General features: G+C 43.3%; 1 protein-coding gene across 1 annotated transcript; it reads left to right on the top strand.

Moving 5' to 3' along the window:
* Positions 1-685: 685 nt before the first annotated feature.
* On the top strand, positions 686-21,489 carry LOC120838826 (vitamin K-dependent gamma-carboxylase-like; the record flags this gene model as incomplete). The annotated part of the gene is made up of 5 exons (XM_040208900.3): positions 686-882; positions 1,968-2,046; positions 2,155-2,261; positions 7,160-7,323; positions 21,371-21,489. Coding segments are annotated over exons 1-5 (666 nt in total), but the record flags the coding sequence as incomplete, so codon positions are not given.
* Position 21,490: the final 1 nt, after the last annotated feature.

Raw genomic sequence — 21,490 nt, 5'->3', positions numbered from 1 at the left:
CAGCTTTTTCTTGACTCCATACCCCCTTGTGTACCCTGGGAGTAAAATAAATTAAATTTAATAGAACGGAATTGAACCTCATCAGCCGAATACCTCCGTAACTCGTACAGAGTGAGCCACAACATAATACATGTCCCGCGACCAGTGTTGGGAAGTACTTTAAGCACATTGTACTTCAAGTGCTGCATCTCCGATTACCCTCGGGGCAATGACTACAAGTTAAAAAAATCACTGTATAGAAAATGAACGGTCATCATGAAAGACTGTGTTAAAAATTACTTGTTCTTTACTTTGAAACGATATTCTTTTTATATTACTGCTGTGCACTTGTGCTTATAATACCCGGTGTACTTACTACTTTACTTGAAGTACGTCACCTCTCATTTACTTTGTACTTTACTTAAAGTACTTTTTACATGTACTTTACCCAACACTGCCCGTGACAGTCCGGTTAGGAGACGTTTCACTCTAAATACCTATTAACGTTGATTGATTATGAAAGGACTGAACGCCATCTAATGTTCATTTCACCGAATGCTGTAAAAAATTAACGCCAAAAACCAGCGACCTAATGCACTGTCTTATTCGTCAAAGCATACAATAATAGGGCGAAGTAATGAGTTGACTCTGTTTGCTTTCAAGGGCGGCCAGACCCGTGATTCGATATTTAACCCCGCAGCTAATTATGGCACTGAAAGAAACACTTTTCTCGACAGGAGCCTTTGGCATGACAACAGGGACCTTTTTCAAGCAGAGCTGCATGGCATTCGTACTTCCCTACTGGTACATATTCCTGCTTGAGAAGTCCAGATGGAACAACCACAGCTACCTGTACGGTCTCATCACAACCCTGCTCAGTACGACCGGTGCCCATAGACTCTGGTAGGATGGGATATATGTGCTTTTAAAAACAAAACAAAAAAACAAGCACTCTTTTTTTTATTTCTTGTAGTAAACGTTTGTTTTGGAACTATTGTCGCGAGTGGCTTCACCTTGAGGAAGACATGCAGAAACAGGTAGTGCCTCTACACACACGCACACACAAATCTAAACTAAAGTAGCACAAAAGCGCCAGTTCGAAAAAGTAACTTCGAGGCTCAGATAGCTATTCTTAATAGAACGACAGGTAAAAGCGAAGGCTATGCTGCTTTAAAGGTACAACTGGCAATCGGTAATTCTGTTTTATCTTAGGATGGACCGCTGCCGACGTTACAAGCCATCCCAGCCAATCCGGCGCTACGACACCTGTCACGTGACTACGCGCCCTGCATGTCGCTGCGCCCCTTCCGAAGGTTACGTGACGCTCACACGGCATTGGATTGGCTTCGATGGCTCGTAGTGTGCTGCGCGGTCCATCGTACGGCGGAAAAGAGTGTAGAACATGGTTTGGGCCTTCAGTGAAGTGTATATATCAAGTAACGTCAGGTAACGTGACATCAAACTCCCGCTATATTGAGCGGGCAAAGTGAATTGGTGTATAGGTAAAGTGACGGTCAAGTCACGTGGCATAAACTTCCTCGCCGAGTTTGGCGGGGAAACTTAATTGGTGTAGAAATCACGTGACGTGAAGTTACGTGACATCAATTGACATCACGTGACCTAAGCACCAATTCAGTTTTTCCGCTAAATTTAGCGGGAGATGCACGGACGGACACATTTTTGGGATTGGAGGTTCCGTTAAAAAGCACTTCGTGCATTAAAAAGACAAGATATTGACATTTGTTCCCTTTAACCAGACAAGGCGTCTTTTGCTCATTGTTTAAAAGGCTATTTCAGCTCCTTACGTCAGTTCAGAAACGATCTCACTTCGTTATGCAGGGTACCAGAATGCTGCTGTCATTATTGTTTGTACTAAAATTCTCAAAATAGATACGAACTCTTAGTTTTCGTTTGTATACGTTCGCACGGTGTGCCCTCAAAAAGCGATGAGCTTACGTAAAACATAGGTGCCACCTGACGTATTGCAGGTCGGTTGACTCTTGGAGGAGTAGGTTCTTGAACAACACTGACGTGCCTCGCTGGAATTACATCCTAATACGCGCACAGGTAAGAGAAGACTGCCGTGGTACTTCCTCATTCGAACTGACATTAGGTCATTAGCAAACGTGCCTTCACCAAGCAATTCCGGTAATTTTTTTTTTCTTGCGTTTACAGATTTTTTGTGTGTACTTCATTGCCGGACTGAAGAAAATGGACAAGGACTGGATCGGAGGCCACTCAATGCGGGGTCTTTCCAAACACTGGGTTTTCGACGGGTTCAAGTATGCGCTCGAGATTTTAAAATATTTCGCGGTGTTTCGACGAGTTACGCCGCCGCGGATATTAGCGTATCTTTCGGACGATAGACCGCGGACTACAGACGTTTAAAAGTTGGAATTTCATGCGGCGTGGACTAGGGGCGGATTTCTGGTTCAAGCTTTGAGGGGACTAAATTACAAATTTTGATTTGGTTTGAGGGGGCGGTGAGCATTTGGCTGGGAAGGGAGGGGGGGGGGGGGGAGGGGGGGGGGAGAAGGGGGGGAGGGGGGCAGGGGGGAGGGAGGTATATGCAGATGAATCAGAGATGGCAGTAATGGCATTACTGTAATGAAATTACTTTTTGTGGTAATGAGTAATGTGCATCACTTCTCTAGGCTGGCAATTTTGTAATGTATGAATTACTTTCAGACAGTAATTTCAAGAAAATCATACATTACTTTTTCAATAACTTGTGTACCAAATCAGAATGTTCGTTTGCGAGCTTTAAAAAAAAGAGCAAAATTATTTTGCACGGTGAAATGTGAAAAAGACATCAGAGCAAATAAACGACAACTATCTGAGCGCAAAGCCTCGTACGAAGAACTCGACAGACGCACAAAGGCGGATTGAAAAGGCGAAGGAGAAAGGCATACGTGTAAAGACATCGCTGGAAGGCCACAGCTCAAGAACTCGAGGAAAGACAGATTCACCGCGTCACGTCATCACGACGATACGATACTTCTTTTACCCCTAAGCTGACAGTGCGGTGCGAGCAGCAAGCTAACCACGACCAATCAAACACCTTCCTTTAATCATCCGACCCGTCCATTTTTTCTGCGCGTGGGTATGAACGAGAGCGTGATTAAGTGTCGAAAGATAGACGTATGACTGTTCACCCGATCACGTAGCTTCCACCGCACTGTCAGCTAAGGGATGAACGGCTCGTAGGCTACAAGGCGGAGGGCACATCACCAGTGAGGTCAACATATTTTTAAACTAAGCCTTCTTGCTCTTTCCTCAAGCAAGGATAAACTGTAAGCTTCGACCATTGTGAACAACGAAAGATAGGAATGAATAGTTAATCCCAAATGCCTTGTCAAGGTCCCAGAACGTTTCGCGCGTGTCGTTGGCCTCAAGTACAGGTGCTTTTTGAAGTCGGAAAAGATGGGAATCGAACGAAGAAGCCTTCGCTCGCGGTGTGCCTCGTTGTCTTTCCTTGGGAAATTTATTCTGGAATAAGCCTACGAGCAGATATCGCCGCACGTTTGTTGGGAAAGTACACATCTTTAGAAACTCGCGCCAATCCTTTCCTCAACTGGCGACGCTTCTGCCTAGCAAATATCCAGCCCCCTTGTGTGACAACGCGCAATAACATGAGCTCTTCGGGGGTTTAGGATCAACACTTCTTGAGAGGGATGACCGGGGTTCTTGGGAAAATAGAATTAGATTGCGTACGAGGCGAAAGGAAACCGTTTCACGTGACGACTCCTTGTAAGAACGAGCTTCCATGGCCCGACTTTAACATACTGAGACGGACTATAACTTGTTCTAAATTAAAGAATAAACGGAAACATATTCTCCATTAAGTGAATAGAGAAACTGGTGAGTCGACTGTCTTTGAGTCACACCTAAAAGGGAAGCTATTCATCCTGTTTAAACACAGCCTCCTCTATCTTGACAAAGCCTGGCAGATTGCGCCACGAGATGCGGCCGCCGGAAGTGAAAAGGCAGACAACGGATGCGATGAGAGTCATGTAACGGGCGCCCCGCTGCGGCGAGACGCCGAAATACACTTGTCCCGAGCGATAGAATGTCCGCTCGTGCTCCTCGCGTTCCTCGCATTACCGCTTCTTTTCTTGTCGGGTTTGAAAACCATGTTTCGGGTCCTCGCCGCTGCAAAAGCTGTGGGCTGACTACAGGCTCCCCGAGAAATGTTCTGTGCTACCAGATCCTCGAATTCCAAATCTGCGACCGGGCGCTCTAAGGCTCCGTCGTCGAACTGCCAGGCTTTGTGAGTATAGAGGAGGCTATGGTTTAAAAACTTATGTCGTGTGCGCCTGCAACGCAACTGTTCAGTATGGTTCACTATGAGGCGCATAAGGCTGTTGCGGTGTAAACAGGAAGATCTGACTTTTGGTACATATAGAGTAAATAAAATGAGCACAAATTACTGCCTCAATGTATCGAAAATTAATGTCAAAGTGGAACAAGAGGGACAAAGCACAAACACAAATCTCCAAACACAGCTAGGTTACATGTGCGCGACCAAAACAATCCGCCTGGCCCGGGTATCGAACCCGGGACCTCTCCGATACCCGGACCAGGCGGATTTTTTCGGTCGCGCACCAGTCACCTAGCTGTGTTTGGAGATTTGTGTTTGTCCTTTGTCCCCCTTGCTCCCCTTCTCCAGAGATTATTTTCATCATTAATGTCCAGCTTGCTTGCATCTTTGCATTTAATTGCATTATAGTCCAAGTGAATTCATTCCTTTTGAAAAGTAATTGTTATGTTTAGTCTTTGTCTGTGGTAATTTGTAATGTAATTTAATTACATTTTTGCAGTTGTTTGAAAAGTACTTAGTAATGTAATTTAATTCCTTCTTCAAAGTAATTTTGCCATCTCCGAGATGGATATGACGTCTCTGCGGATGTATGTGACGGCACGAGTGAAGACTTGCCCAGATCACTTTTGGTTTGCTGCTTCCAAAGCACAATCTCTTCTAATCACGAACGCGGTTTAGGTGTTATACCGCGTATATCTAACAACTTTAGAAAACCACCTTGTTTTCTCGTGTTATTTCGTTCCCTTGTATGAAGCCGCCTTGAGTTTGTCTCAGTCGTGTGGAACTCCTTGGGTGTAACGAAATCGTCTAGTATTGAGTACATCCAAAGAAAATATTTAAGTGTGTTTTATGATCGTTATTTACAACCCAGTGCATGGCATGACTATAATAAAATTTGTAATCTGATTGCCTTAAAATCTTTGCGTACTAGACGGATGATTCGGGATCTTTTGCTATCGCACAAGGTTGTAAATGGTTGTCTAGGCTCGCCGACGCTACTGAACTGTGAATGTTTACGAGTTCCTCAGATGGGAGGCTGTGCTCACTTTTTATTTTATCATTTTTCTTTCTATAAAGCTGATCCCATGGCTCATTTGCAACGGGCGTTCAACAAATTTCAATCGAGTTCAAGTAATCTTGATATTGCATGTTTTCTTTCATCCTGGTATGAAGACCCTCGTTTTCAGCATTGGATGTGATATTTTTCAGTGCACCACTAAAAAGCCCTCGGGTCGTTTGTGCGGTAATGAAGATAAAGCAAATGAAAATACACTCTTAAAAATGTTGGAGTAGGCCTGCCGGTAGAATGCCAAAATCTGCCTGCCACCAGTGATCAAATGGCGAGGCTCACCTGGCAGTTCATGGTCATAGAATGTTATGTGGGCTGATACATTTTGTGCATTTCTCACATAATCGGTCCGCACACACGTATCCAACCCTTTGAGCCAAAATAATGTCTATGCCATTTTACCTTTCATATGTTGAGCTGTGATGAATGCGCTCAGTCAGTTGCTTCGAAGTCTCGTACGAATAGATGTAATACGGTTTCACCCTTTCAATCGGGCGGCGGCTTGTGACACCTAGCCTCACGCCAAACTCAAAGGAAAAAAAAAAAAAGATCTGGGAGTTCACTATCATTTAGGACACTATAGACGACGAACCACGGTCAGCCATACAAGGGTCCCAGCGAATGACCAGGTTCAGAATACGATTAGACCAACAAATGCGTTGTGTGCAGTGGCAATGAATACGACATTGTCTCTGATTTTTTTCAGTTCTGATATGAAAATACGAATAGACCTTTCATAATCCTTTCATGATTCTTTCTGGATCTAATCTGAGAATACGATTAGATATTTTCAGATCTAATTGTATTCTCAGCCTCGTCATTCGCCGACATCCTCCCGTTGTCTGTCTTAACTGGCTGTCTCTATGTATTGCAAAAAGAAGTAAACTCCCAAACTTTTTTGTATAGTACCTTTGCACTATGACACGACAACCCGTACAAGCGGAATTACACATATCGCATAAAATGGCGTCTGTTAAAAAAAAAATGTATATATCAGTATGCTCGCAAACATCAACCGATGGTTCTCGGAGAGGCGCATGTGTGGTCCTCTCGTGTGGGAAGAAACGACAATTCCCTTCACTTGGCTACCGTCACTGACAACATAAAGATGGCAGGGCGGGGCGTATCCTGAGCATCTCAATATCGGTTCCCAGCCAATCAGGTTGCAGCACTGGTCGATAAGAAGGAAAAGGAACCAATCACGAAGCAATGAACGTGAACACAATGAACTCACCCCTGCGTTTCTTAACGTGTCGGGGACTATAGTTCGACGTATAAATGTTGGAGTTGCTCTTCATTTAATCACAGAACCACACTTTTCTCAGGAAAATGTCAGTTGTTTTCTGCTGCAAAACCTCGAAGGGCATAGCCACACAACGATGGTAACGTGTAGAGTTTCGTACTAAGCATCCCCGACTCTCTTGGACATCAACGCCTCGGTACATGCACTAAAACGAGAATTTCAACTGAACAACAACAAACATCGCAATGTGCCTCGGGAATATTTTAGATAATAGTCAGAAGATATCAATAAGCATCAATTAAGCTTTTGTACGCGCATACAGTTTTTATTTCACGGCTCTACAGATCTATTTTTGTAATATTGAATTATATATGGGTTACATTCATATAATTGCCAATTTCTGCTTTTCTTTATAAAAAATATTTTTGGATTGTTATTGCCTGGATATCATAGAGCACAAATAAATTTACTCGAGAGAAAAAATTTTTATTCCACGGAATGTTTTAGAAAGTTTGGACATGGGCCATTTCTGCGCGGCTCTGTCCAGGTTAATTCTGTCGGAGGAGCAGATCGACTTCTACGTCGTCCACTGGGGCGGATTCCTCCTCGACCTGACAGTCGGCTTCGTCATGGCCACCGCCACAATCCGACCGGTCGGGGCCCTCTTCTGCATACTCTTCAACGCCATGAACTCGAGGATGTTCACCATTGGTACGTGCCTTTGAGATCCCGCCAAACTTTATGCACGTGATACACGACCGTACGCCAGTACGATGCTCATCCAGATCAAAACTGGCAGGGTGGGGATTGAGCCCAGGATCCCTGGGTTCTGCAGCGCGAACTTTCGCTCCACGTGCTCCGAGGTGGTGTGCGCTAGCCCACTCAGCCACCGATCCCCCTTCGATGCATCCTTGGCCGGCAATTTAGACAGGCATATACCACTCGACATTATTCGCTATTCGATAATTTCAAAATATTTTCTGAATATAGACGTTAGTACAAATATGACACTTGTTAGGAGTCATCAGGAACCATGGAATCGACAACTAACAAAACACTTTGGAGCACATTGCGGCCGGTTTAGATGCTGCTGACACATAAAGAAAAACCGCCAGATGCCTCATCATCGTCCGTTTTTCTTTTGTAATGTAGTAAAACGAAAGCTTATGGGGGGAGTGCTTCATGATTTGATAAATATTCGCCTTCGTGCCTTAGGTAGGTACTGAAGACAATCACTGTCGATGAAACAGTGATGGTGGATGAAACTGACGAATTAACAGAGCGATAAAAAAAGTAAAATCCAGAACCATCGTGTTTTTTTAAGTGCGGAAGAGTTGGCGATAATTAAATCAGTTTAATAAATATACAAATTAAAGTAGCTTGGGCAATAATTAGCAATAGATTGAATTAATTTTGCTGTATCTCATATAGTAATTTATTTAATTGCCTTAGGATGGAAATTTGAACTAACTTGCTTTTTACTTTCGTTTTTTTTTGTTTTTTTTTGCTTTAGTTTTTGAGCATATTTCTGTCCATGTGCACTGGCAAGCGCATAACACCCCTACACTATTTTGGGCACCTACAAACGAAGAAGCCGTTTGTTCTTAGAAAAAAGAAACTGTTTGGACAAAATTAGAAGGGAATAGAATAATAATATGGCAAAGGAAGCGACGCAAAGTGATGCATAAAGGGACACATCTTGAAGAACAGAAAGCGCTAGGTCGTTGACCGCGAAGCGTACAACAGCTAGAGTACGAGCGCATTTAAACATAAAATGCTATTGCTAAAAAATAAAAAAAAAAATAATAAAAAAAACAATAAGCTAGATTATGAAATTGGCCAAAAGGCAAAGATTCAGTGAACCAAACATTTTAAGGGGTGAGGTGAAAAACGTGATCTTTGTTCCCCGAAACAGATATGAAGCTTTCATGTGAAGGGCCCTGGCGTCATCCTTTTATAATCTTCTTTTTCTAGGAATTCATGCACGGTCAAAGCACTCACTATGATAGCGTAGCCATAAAGGTACTCATTGCAGCCACCGTTCTATCTCGACCCTGGGCTATAGCAGGAATTACCGAGGTTTTTCAAAATGGGGTCACGGACAAAGAGCAAGGTTATTTCCCTATGTGAGCCCTACTCGCAGACAACCTTCTTGGGCGTTTCACGAGAAGTTAAAGGTGCACTAAAGAGGTTTATGAGATCGCCTGTTCTTGGTGATCTTACGGGCTCGAAGCATCCTAGAAATCCAAAAATTATGCTGGTGCGACGTCTCTTTCCCTACCAAAAATATGATTGAAGTTCGTGCCACGCCCCTTTTTGAAAGGCGGCTTGCGATTGGCTGACGCGCACCCGTCGTCACGCCGCCGGTGCCTCCGCTGCATTCTGTGCTCCATATTTTTCCGCTCAGAAAGGGGCGCGGCACGACTTCGATCACATTTTTAGTAGTGAAATATACGTCGCACAGGCATAATTTTTCGATTTCTGGGATGCTAAAATCCCGTAGAATGAGTTATCACCAAGAACAGACGATCTCAGATACGTCTTTAGTGCACCTTTAAGAGTGCGCGTGCACAGCTGTAATGGGCGCACAAAATGCGCAAGCGCACGTAAGACCAGCTGCTACTTTTTCTTTCTTTTTTTTAACGTGTAAAATGGGGAGGTAAAAACGAAGCAGCAAGTTTTTCTGCGCTATCCGTAGCCACCAGACAGCCTACAAATATGTATACAATAACCGTCATGTAAAAATAAATATATTATCTGAATTCATGAGCAGATATCGCTCAAAGGAATCATCCCCAAAAAAGAATACCAGAGTCTACACTTTTAACCCTGGAAAGTGGGTAACGGAAGGACAGAACAGCACGTACCTCAAAATTTTGAGATTCATGTCATCCTGTACTTCTGTTCTTCCCTTACCAGAGTTAAAAATGTAAGTTCTTAACCAGCTCGCATGCAGTCCTCGTCTCTAAAAAACGGAGTCACCCCCCTTTCTTTGCAGTCAGCTTCTCGAAGCCCTTGGAGCTTGGTGTTGTAAACTCCAATCAGCGAGTTGTGTAGATAAACTGTCCAAAAATGTCTAGAAAGGAAGTAATTATTACCCCTTTTTGCTCAAGAAGATAAAATTAACTTTAACGTACTGTCATTAATTTTTAGACGTAATTCATATAATTACTCTTTCGCTAAGATAACTTGTAATGCAATTTGATTCTATGTAGACATATCAAACAAATTAATTAGCAATATTGTAGAATTGAAAAATAAAAGTGATTTGAACACCTCTGAGAGCGGCAATGCCATCCCTCATTCATAAAATCAAGAACGTGATAACTACGTCTTGAATCACGAAAATATTCCCTGGAGAAGGGGAACAACAGGGACAAAGGACAAACAAATCTCCAAACACAGCTACGTGACTGGTGCGAGACCGAAAAAATCCGCCTGGCCCGGGTATCGAACCCGGGACCTCTTCATTACAGGTGCAGCGCTCTACCAACTGAGCTAACCAGGGGTTAGACGTCAGTAGAGCAAACGGGTTTTATTAGCCGCCACCAGTCTAACACCAACAAGGGTGAAGCTTGCAATTTAAGGTTATAATTATAATGCAATTATAATTATAACCTAAAATTGCAAATTTATAACCTATAACTGCATGCCCCGCCATATCATTGACTCATATGTATAATATTACGTCCCCGTCATCACCTAATTCATACATTCATACCCCCACCCCCCTCCTCGTCCTGAACTTTTAACCTGTCACCACTTATCTCCACTTTGTCTCCACTTTACTCGTCGAACGCGTTCGAATGCGAGGGCTAAACGTCGGACGCCGGTGTTCCGCGTTTTAGCGCGATCGACGAGTTAGGGGCGCCGGGAACGGGGGGACAAGGGGGGCCAGAGCCTGCGCCCTCCCTCCCCCCCCCCCCCCCCCCCCCATAAGAATGCTTGGAAGACAGACGCCAGGCGCTCGTCACGTCAAGCCAAGCGCCAGGCACTCGTCACACGACGTAGTGAAAGGAAAAGAGGAGCCCGCGAGGATATAGTAAACAAAACACAAATAGTAATGTCTGCAAACAATTTTTGTTTACATGAACAATGAAAAAAAGACAGAAAGGAACTTCGTTTCAGCACCCCCCCCCCCCCCCCCCAAACACACACACACACACGACATATACTTCCGGCGTTACTGGACACAAAGGTCTACCCACTAATCATACGAATCGATGCTCGGCGTTCTGACGTCCGCACTCACTCTCGTCTCCTCCTCTCCCTCAGTTTTTCGGCGCGTAGCCTGGCTTATTTCGAGATCCGATAGCACAAAAACGCAGTTCCTACCCTACCGAGCCGCTAAGCGGTGCGATAACGTTTCCTTCACTCTATTCCGCGCGGCGTAATGCCATTGGTCGCAAGCGCTATGACGTCAAACGAACAGCTGCGGCTGCGCTCCGTTGCCGAAACTCACTCCCATAGCTTGCTGGGGCGCAACCAACACCAACACGAGCAACCAAAGTCTTTGCAGTGCTCCCATGTATATAACTTCAGAACAGGCATGGGCAGTATCGAAGATGCATGCATCTTCGATACTATCTTTCGATACATTTTGTGTATCGGTATTAGGTATCGCTAGCCAGAAATGAAAATAGAGACTTTTAGGGAACCGTTTTTGCGCATCCGATATGGTACGGAGGGGCCCTCCGGTACGAATTGCGCATGTACCAACGCAGAAGACTCGCATTTGCTCAGTTTCATACCGGAGGTCCCATCGTGCTGTGTCGGACGTGCAAAAACGGTTCCCTAAAACTCTTAAGTATCGGTGTATCGCTACCGAAAACATATTTCTAGTGCATACCATGTATTTTCACGATACTCGATACTCAAAGAAAGAAAGAAAAAAAAAAAGGATGCGCTGCACATCTTGAAGCTGCCGTGAGTCAGACTTTGGGCAAGCGGTGAGCGCAGGTTGCCCGCAGGTTCGACCACCTCTTGCAGATAAAACGTAGTGCAGACTGTTGCTGCTGTTCTTCGAACATATTTCAAGTTACGGTGGTTGTCAACAGAAATAGAAGACCTGCACCGTCATGCTCAGGAGCTTACAGAAGAAGCTGTTGCTGACTTTGTTAGCACGTCAGAGGTCGCACACGCGGTTTAATTGAATCATAAGCGCCGGCAGTGTCAAATGCACCAACTAACGCATTGTTCTCGTTTGGAGAAGCAAGCGCTGCAACAGGTCGTGACATCAATGTTCTCGCCAAATTTAGCGCGGACACTGAATCGGTCCATAAATCTTGTGATGTCAATTTTTCCACATAATTTAGCGGGGAACCGAATCGGTGCATAGGTCACGTTACGTAAATTTTCCCGCCAAATTTAGCGGGGAACTGAATTGGTGCGTAGGTCAAGTGACGTCAATAGACCGATCTCACCAGGAGTTGCACGACGCCACCGCTGCCGCGGTGCATTCTGGTACCTGTGGTTCTCCCCAGCTTTCTGGCCGCGTCAAGGCGCGTTGTACGCCCGGCGTTTGGGAATCTTCAGGTTAGCACGATTCTTTTAGTCGGCCGTTTACTCACGGTTTTTAAGGGGCGTCTTCACCCGTTCTGTGTCAAGGTGCTACAAAAACCGCACCAGGCGAAAAGGCATCGGATTTTATGTCTTCCCGAAAGAAAGCAGCCCACGAAAAGAGTGTCTAAAAAATGTAAAGAGAGCGGTAGAAGAGCGGCAGGAAAAAGAGTTTTTAGATTTGTTTCGTTATTCGATTCATAATTTATATTCACCCCATTGCACGAAAACTAAAGAGGGTAAGCTTAGACAGGGTGTGGGACGTAGTAGGGCGTGCTAAAGTGTTCCGTACGTTGGAATCTCCCTGAGCACCCGCTCCGTAGCGGTATATCCGTTGGTCTATCTCAATCGGAACTTCCACACTGTCTTGCTGCGACCGTTTTTAATACAATGTTTTCTTGATGCATTTTGGTGGTTACAACTGTTATTGATACGACATGTTTTGAGCACAACTGTGCCTCAAAAATTCAGTACAATCACTGAAGAAAGAGCAGCGATTCTCGGTATGTATAACTTGAAATAAAACGACTTTTTCCAAATCAGACTTAATTTTTTTTTTGGTGGGCTATTATGCCACAACCTGATTTTCGCTAGCGTTACTGATCCATTCTGTATTAACACCAATCGACACCTCGGAAAAAAACATTTTCCGTCGGACAGGTCTTACCGTTAACTAAATAAAGTTGAATAGAAACTGTACACAAAAGCTCATCTCTACCTCTCAGGCATCTCGCATCGTTACGTTTCATTTTGACAAATGCGAGTTGTTACGGCTCTTCAGGCAAGCTCTTTTTGTGGATCGTTCCTTTGTGTGCACGCTACCCCCCGCAGTTCATCTGTACCCTGTCGCAAAGGCTGTCAACCAGAATAGAACGAGTTTTAGAAAACTATCGCTTTCCGAGAATGTCTATTGAACTCGTCTTCATTGTCGAATAAAAGTTATGCCCAAGCCTGCGCACTACATAGCTCAGTATTTCACCGACACATTGGACGCTGTTCCGCGGTGCTACACCGAGCCGATGGTCCCTCGAATTTTGTGCTCTTTCACGTTGAGGTAGATATCCACTTGCTTCCAAGTTTATCCGGAGTGCTCGAGGGAGTAGCGGCCTCGTTGTTTTTCCCGCTGTTGAAGTAAGACCACCGCGAGAACGCAGTGGGTTCACGCGCGTTCACGAAGGCGAAGAAGCGGACGACGACGAAGCAGACGACCGAGCGATTCTAAAACGATAAGACGACCAAAACCTTCATTTTTTTTTTTTTTGCGCTTGATGACAAACTAAGGCATCACAAACAACACAATCTTATAAAGTACTGATATGCAGGAGAATCCAAGCTAACACCAGGGCTTCCCAAACTATGATGTACGCCTACATGAGCCCTTTTCAGCCGGGAAGCCGGAGAGCGATGACTACAAGAAGCATGGCGGCGGCAATACTTCCGGAATACGCGCGCCTGCGCAGTTCGCTTGGTGGCATCGGTCTATTGTCCGCTGAATTTCGAGGGAACTGAATTACTGCATAAGTCACGTGACGTTAATTTTTCCGCTAAATCTAGCGGGGAACATGAAGACACGGCCAGGACCCAAACAGCTGAAAAACCTGTAGTTGGGCATTCTCAGATAAGATCGAACAACCATGTCCAATAACACTTCTCAATTTTGATGAAAAAAATATTTTGGTGGCGCCATGCCTAAAAAAAAATAAAAGCAATCCTTCGCTTAAAAAAATTGTCTTTGAGAAAAACATTTGTAAGCAACTTCTCAGTCACGTGCGCGCTTAGCGAATCGCGCGATGCTGGCATTTCGGGCGGCTTCCAGAAAAACACTCTTCTGACTCCGGGTCTACAAATATTTACTGACAAATTGGGCATAGGAAGGATTGACAAAAAGTATTAAGCACCGAGTATTAGGGTCGTTATTTTGAGAAACAAAATCGCAAATACGGCACATTGCGCAATAATACTCTAAATTAAAAAAAAAATTAAAAAAAATTCTTCGTATTTATATAAGCTAAAGTCTTCAAACCTTGCCATTGTGTTGCCCTATATATAGTTCATTTTGGCATGAAATGTTGTTGTCCTCATTAGCGAGAGAAATTTATAAGAATGACTCACACATGGGCATTTGACTAAATATGAATAATTTTGAAAATTATTTTAAAGAAAGGCCATCTTTAACATTCTTTAAACTCTCCGAAATTAACGTTTATAATATGTACTACCAATATCTGCAAACAAACAATGCAATATTTGTGTGGCTTTGAAGTTGTAAAGCGAGAAATATGGCCAAGTTGACGCTAACGCAGTTGCCGTAATTGGGGCATTCACATACCCCCCCCCCCCCCCCCCCATGCTTCACAATTTCATTATAATTGAATATCGTAAAAATACTACGCGGTTGTCAGGAAAAGACAAATTGACAGCAGAGAGGTGGACGGTAGTTTTGAAGGGAAAATTCCTAATACATTTTCGTACAACCGACCCAAAAATGCCCATGGGTCGGAGCGATCGAGAGGCGCCATCCTGTAACATGCTTCGCGGTGCCTGTTTGAACAGCCGGCGTGTAGCGTCTCTGTCTACGCGACGTAAAGGAAGCAACCGAGGCGACTTTGCATACAGATCAGCCTACAACCTTTGAGGTAACATGATACAGGAGGTAGGCCGTGCCAGAACCTGACCCTGCGCCGTCTGTTAGCGTCAATAGATCCGCCGCCGTGGAGGGCCGCACAACGCAGAATAAAAAAAAATTGGTTTTTGTCATTTGTGGCAGTGTAAGCGGTCCGACACTTTGCAACCAAAGCTGTCTGTAGCAAGAGGAGTAGACGCAGAAAATATATATCTTTGAAAGTAAAGTCTCATATGGCCGGCGAAAAGCAGATCGAGGTCGTGAGCTTGGGGTGCCACTGAGAAGAAACGAACAGTGATCAGGCAAAACGGGAAAAAATGTTCCTCCTCGGAGTGCCAGGAGGGCGCCGTGACCGACTCAGGTCAGCGTCCGGCAGCAAGAATGCACGCGACAAGCTCCGAATGTGCGCACAGGATCTTGATTCATTTAAACTCGTTTCAATTGTATTACATTAAACATGTGTTTTTTTCTTATGACTGTTTAAACCTGGTCGTCAGCAGCCCAGCCTCCCTACGAAGGTAGGCTCCGAAATTCACTGATCCGAGAAATCTGAATTTGAATTGTTGACTTGTGCTTCAAACCCACCTGTTATCTTTTATATGAATTCTTATTTTTCACAAATTCCTGTCACAGTACTTTCTCTTCACAGATTTCCTAGATTTTTCGACCCCTTTCTTGCCCTTGTTTGTTACCCGCAACGTCCTATCCTATTCTGCTCCCGTTACGGCAATTCTGTATATTTAGCGCTCTGCAAATTCAAAAATACAAAAATATTTCAAAACATTTTTAAAGGGCCTAATAGGAGAGATTATGAGCCTTGATCTGTGAAAAGTAGAAGAAAAATGAAGGTGGCCTTCATTTTAAAACTTATTTTCTAATTATTGCAAAATCGGTAACCTGTCTACATTTTAGTGTATTGTTTTAGACCGCAGCTCTTAGGCGCCCGTCTCCGGCTTGAGCGGCGTCGGCGTCGCCGTCGGCGTAACCTCGCGGTGCATTATGGGACGCGTGACGTCACTGATGACGGCATCGGCATCGTCACTGATGACGTCATCAGTGACGTCACTGATGATGTCATCGGCATCGTCACGTGACCTCATAGGGGTGACGTGACCCCCGTGATGATGATGACGACGTTATCTGTGACGTCACCAGTGACGTCACTGATGATGACACTATAATGTCACTAATGACATCATCGTCACGTGACCTCATAGTGGTCACGTGACCGCCGTGAGGTAACGTGACGATGACGATGGTGGCGTCTTGATGACGTCATCAGTGACGATGACGATGGCGATGCGGATGCCGGTGATGTCATCAGTGACGATGCCGATGACGTCAACAGTGACGATAATGCGGATGCCGATGACGTCATCAGTGACGTCACTGATGACGTCATCAGCGACGATGACGATGCGGATGCCGATGACGTCATCAGTGACGCTGATGACGTCATCGGTGACGTCACGCGTCCCATAATGCACCGCGTGGTTACGCCGACGCCGCTCAAGCCGGAAACGGGCGCCTAAGAGCTGCGCTCTTAGGTGCCCGGTGACGCCACGTGACCCACTTGGGTCACGTGACCCCCTTGAGGTCATGACCCTCGTGAGGCGACGGCGACGCCGCTCGAAGGGAGGAGTAGCAGGCAGGATGAGGAGGTGAGGAGGAGGGAGGAAGGATGTACCTTCCCCTCAGTACCCTTCCCCTCCTCCTCCTCAAGAGCTGCGCTCTAATTCGGCGTTAGAGAGTTGTAAACGGCTTTCATTTTTAAAAAGGTTATCGTTTTCAATTTTATTGACAATTTATGCGAATATGGAACGAACGCGTTCAAATCATGTTAAAAAAGTTGAATTTCCAGTATTTTAAGATTCAGATCCATAAAGCTCTGAATTGCTTAGTAATCGATAATACATGTTTAGCTCCTTTTATTTCATGTACAGTCTCTCCAGAAGAAAAAAAAAATTAAACCAAAGGCGACAACAGTTTTTCTTTTATAAATATCTAGGGCTGGGCATTTGATCGAGTAACCTACCCATTATTCTATTATAGCTTTAATCACGATTAAATTTTGAACCGATTAATCGGTTGAGTTTTTGACAAACAAAAAGAAAGTAAAAATTCAACGCTTTCACCACGGAAATGTGGACGAGTAGACTTGTATGAAGGCAAACTTTAGGTGAAATATGAACCTAAAGCGAACTGTAGGGGCGATATTTTTTTTTCCTTTTTTTTAAAGTGAAAGTGAAAGTTTATTAGGATTTTCACGGGCCAAGTTCGGTAGAGAGGTAGTGGCAAAGGCATTTCTGTCTGACTGGGTCTCTACCCCCCGCAGATAACAGACGTGCAAAAAGGTGGCACGGTATACAGCTTTATAACATTCGTTTCTGCTTCAATATACATGCCTGTGTACACAAAACACATTTCATGCAACACATTAAACAAAAATTTTATTTCATACCGCACAATAAACAAAGAATACTCAGCAGTTTTGGTATTGACATGTCCTGTGAAGGACTCAAGGTGACCATTAAAAAAAGAAAAAAATCTACAACGGGTAACAGATGTTTTTTGTCTATAAGTATTTGCTTAATCTCTTTCTTGTATTTATAAAATGACTGTGTAAAATCAGTGTAATCTTCCATAGTATTTAGTAATGCAGGAATCTGATAATCAATTTTCTGCTTTCCATAGTTTATACGCACCTTAGGAGTTTTACGTTTACCATTCCTCAACAGATAAAGTTGTGAAGCAGATTCGACCACTCAGTAGAGGTTGTTTTTTTTTTTTGGTTTTTTTGTGTGTGTATTGTCTGCATAAGTTTAAAAAATTAGATTTGATTTGCTTTGAGCATGTTATACCCAGTAAAATAAGGACTGCTATTAAATTCGCGAATATTGCCGTGGTAGTTTTCCAAAATTCGCAGAACCTTTTTTTGAAGTATGATTACTTTATCATAATTTGTAGACGTGGTTGTTCCCCATACCATAATTCCAAAACAGAGCCTTGAGTAAATTAGGGAAAATATAAGTTTTTGGTAAGCCAATTGGGCATTAAGTTTGCTATTTTATACATGCATCCGGCCACTCTTGATAATTCCCCCTTAATTTATTAATGTGACTTGTCCAGGCCAGTTCTTCATTAAACCAGAAACTGTAACCCTAAACGAGGTTATACGCGTCGTGGCCACTTCAACACCGTGCGAGTGTCCGTTTAGCGCAGCAGAAACTGTTGTGATAACAAAAAGGTACGCTAGTGCCGGAGAATATCAACGAACCTTGTTTCCTCTGAGGCTGAAGTAATAATTTGTTAGTGTGGATATCTTTTGACTGCTCTCATCTACACATGGAGGGTTTTTTTTTGTTTTTTTTTAAATACGAAATTGTACGTTGCGCCGTTTATCTCATATTCAGCAGAGGCAAACATTTTAGTTCTGACTTTTTCAAAAATATATTAGACATGGGAATGAACGAAATCGATTAATTAATCGAAATGTCGATTAATCGGGTTAAAATTTTAATCGACCCCCAGCCCTATAAATATCCAAAGGGACGGTTTCACGCAAGTCGCAAAAACGTGCTCGTATACCGACAGCGACTTTGTGATTTTTGTTCCTCAAAATAAATATTTTTCGAAAAAAAAGTTCGGATATGTTTTTGCGGTTGCTCAACTGATATATGTATATCTTTTGGTAAAAATAAAAAAATGTAGACCGGACATGGTCGTTCGATCCTATCTGAAAATGCCCAATACAGGCAATCTCAGTCAATCGATTTTTTTTTTCGTAGTATCCTTATTTTATTCTGCGTTGTGCGGCCTTCCGCGGCGGCGGATCTATTGGCGTTCACGGGCGGCGCAGATTCAGGTTCTGCCGCGCCCTACCTCCTATATCATGTTACCGCCAAGGTTGTAGGCTGATCTGTTTGCAAAGTCGCCCCGGTTGCTTGCTTTACGTCGCGTTGGCGGGGACGCTACACGCCGGCTGTTCAAACGGGCACCGCGAAGCATGTTACAGGGTGACGCACCTCGATCGCTCCGGTCCATGTGCATTTTTGGGTGGGTTGTACGAAAATGTGTTAGGAACTTTCCCTTCAAAACTACCGTCCACCTCCGTGCTGTCAATTTGTCTTTTCCTGACCACCCCGTAGCATTTTTACGCTTTTAAATAATAATGAAATTGTGAAGAACGGGTATGTACACCTCCCATTTATGGCAACCGCGTTTGCGTCAATTTGGCCATATTTCTCGCTTTAAAACTTCGAAGCCACACAAATATTGCACTATGCTCTTGCAGACTCTGTTCGTACATATTATAAATGTTAAATTTGGAGAGATTAAAGAATATTAAAGATTACCTTTTTTTATGTGATTTTCAAAAGTAATGCATCTTTAGTTAAATGCCCCTGTGTGAGCCATTTCAGTAAATTTCTCCCGCTAACCAGGGCAACAATATTTTATGCAAAGATGAACTATATACAGCGCAACACACTGGCTAGGTATGAAGACCTTAGTTTTTAGAGATACGGAGAGAAAAAAAAAATAATCCAGAGCGTTATTGCGCAATTCGCCGTATTTGCGATTTTGTTTCTCAACATAACGACCCTAATACTCGGTAAATAATACTTTTTGCTAATCCATCCTATGCCTAATGTGTGAGTAAATATTTCTAGAGCCGTAGCTAGAACAGTTTTTTGGGGGAAGCCGCCCGAAATGCCAACATGCGCGATACGCAAAACGCGCAAGTGACTGAGAGGGTGCTTACAAACGTTTTTTGCAAACACAATTTTTTTTTTTTTCGACAGAAGGATTGGTTATATTCTTTTGGACATGGAGCAAGCGAAATATTTTTTTTCATTAAAATTGAAGATGTTCACCGGACGTGGTTGTTCGACCTTATCTGAAAACGCACAGTAGTAGCTTAAGAATTATTAAGCATTTGCTACGCTGCTTATGAAAGTGATCATTTAAACATTACCATGGCTTCAGTTCAATGCCAGCTGCGCCGACATTGGAGCATAAAGGAATCCGTGAGGCTGGATCTGTTTAAGCCCTTTCAAAAACAGTCCGCATACCGAATACAATAAAAGTATTCCAGAAACCACGGATAAATTTCGTGACTTAGCTAATCATATTACCGGCTTTATTAATATTGACGATTTCAGTAAAGTATCGAAGTATCAACGATACGGTATCGAGTATCTGTATCGGAAGTAAAATATCGGTTATGTATATATCTTGTAAAGGTATCGACAATGCAATTTTTGGGGGTATCGGATATCGGTAGCGAGGATACTTTTTAGGAGTCGTGCCCAGCTCTGCGAAACGTTCGGAAAGACACGTCACAAAAAGCAAATACAACAACTTGCATGATCGGTTAGACCTTTCATGATGAAGAATCGTCTATATGAGCATCTGGCGGACAAACTTTAAAGAACAATTTACTGGACGGTAAGAATTACAGGCATCTTACAAATGAATAGCGATTTCCTTACTGTTAGAGCATGTGACTTGCAGTTGTCGTTCTCATATTCGTGGTAGAACTCAAAAGCCACACGGATACGCCTCTAGGCATATAGGGTTTCTTTTTGGCACCTTCTGCTAAATTAGCAGTATTTAAAGGTCAAAGCAAGAAACTGCGGTGGCAGCCTCCTTTACCTGTTTTCAGACGAAGTACATATTGTTAGCACAGCCACTGACCAAAACACAAATCAATGCAGATTCAGAAACACGTGCTATAAATCGCCGCCACGAAACTACGCCGCGCAATATACGCTTATGATTTCGTTTTACTTGCGCAACGTCATGTTTTTACTCGTGTACGAAAATTCATTGAGTTAAGTTAATAACTTTATTATTTGAACTAGCCTGCATGCTGTTCTACACTGATTTGATAAAGGTGCCCACCTTGAAGTTTATTTACTAGACTCACTAAGCAAAAGATTACTTTTGTAACCCCTTTGCCTTTGATGTGTGGTACACATCATTTTAAGCTGCCCTACATAATGTGCCAACATCTCCTTTAATCAAATAACTAGGTTCTTTTGAAGTTTTATAATCAGACTCACTAAACAAAAAACTACTTCAGTAACCTCTTTGCATTATACACGTAGTACGCAAGCTTTTATATTACTTTACATTAAGTGTCAACACCTTGAATCAAATAACTAAGTGATACTTAATAACTAAGTGGTGTTGGAGTTTGAAAATCGGACTCACCAAACAAAAAACTACTTCAACCGCTTTGCGCATTACATGTAGTACGCAAGTTTTTATTTTACCCTACATAAAGTGCTAACATCTTGAATTAAGTAACTAAGTGATACTTAAATAGCTAAGTGCTGCTGAAGTCTCATTATTGTAGACTCACTAAAAAAATACTTCAGTGACCTTTTTGAATTCTACATGTATTGTGCAAGCATTTACCCTATAACCAACATCTTTAATTACCAACATCTTTAATGACCAACATCTGTAATAAACCAACACCTTTAATAAAATGACTAAGTGCTGCTTTTTTCCCCGTTCTCAGAATGAACTGTACTAGAGAGATAAAAACTGGACCGTGTCCTGTTTCAGGAATGTTTCCCTACACAATGATCGCATTGTCACCGACATTCTTCGACTGCCGTTGGCCCAAGGCTTTGATTGAGCGCTGCCCCTCGAGACTCAGGTCCTTCACACCGGATACAGCCAACA

The sequence above is a fragment of the Ixodes scapularis genome, unplaced genomic scaffold, assembly GCF_016920785.2.
Source record: "Ixodes scapularis isolate PalLabHiFi unplaced genomic scaffold, ASM1692078v2 PGA_scaffold3__209_contigs__length_174095766, whole genome shotgun sequence".
NCBI classification, from domain to species: domain Eukaryota; kingdom Metazoa; phylum Arthropoda; class Arachnida; order Ixodida; family Ixodidae; genus Ixodes; species Ixodes scapularis.
This window is presented reverse-complemented; position numbering and strand designations above follow the sequence as displayed.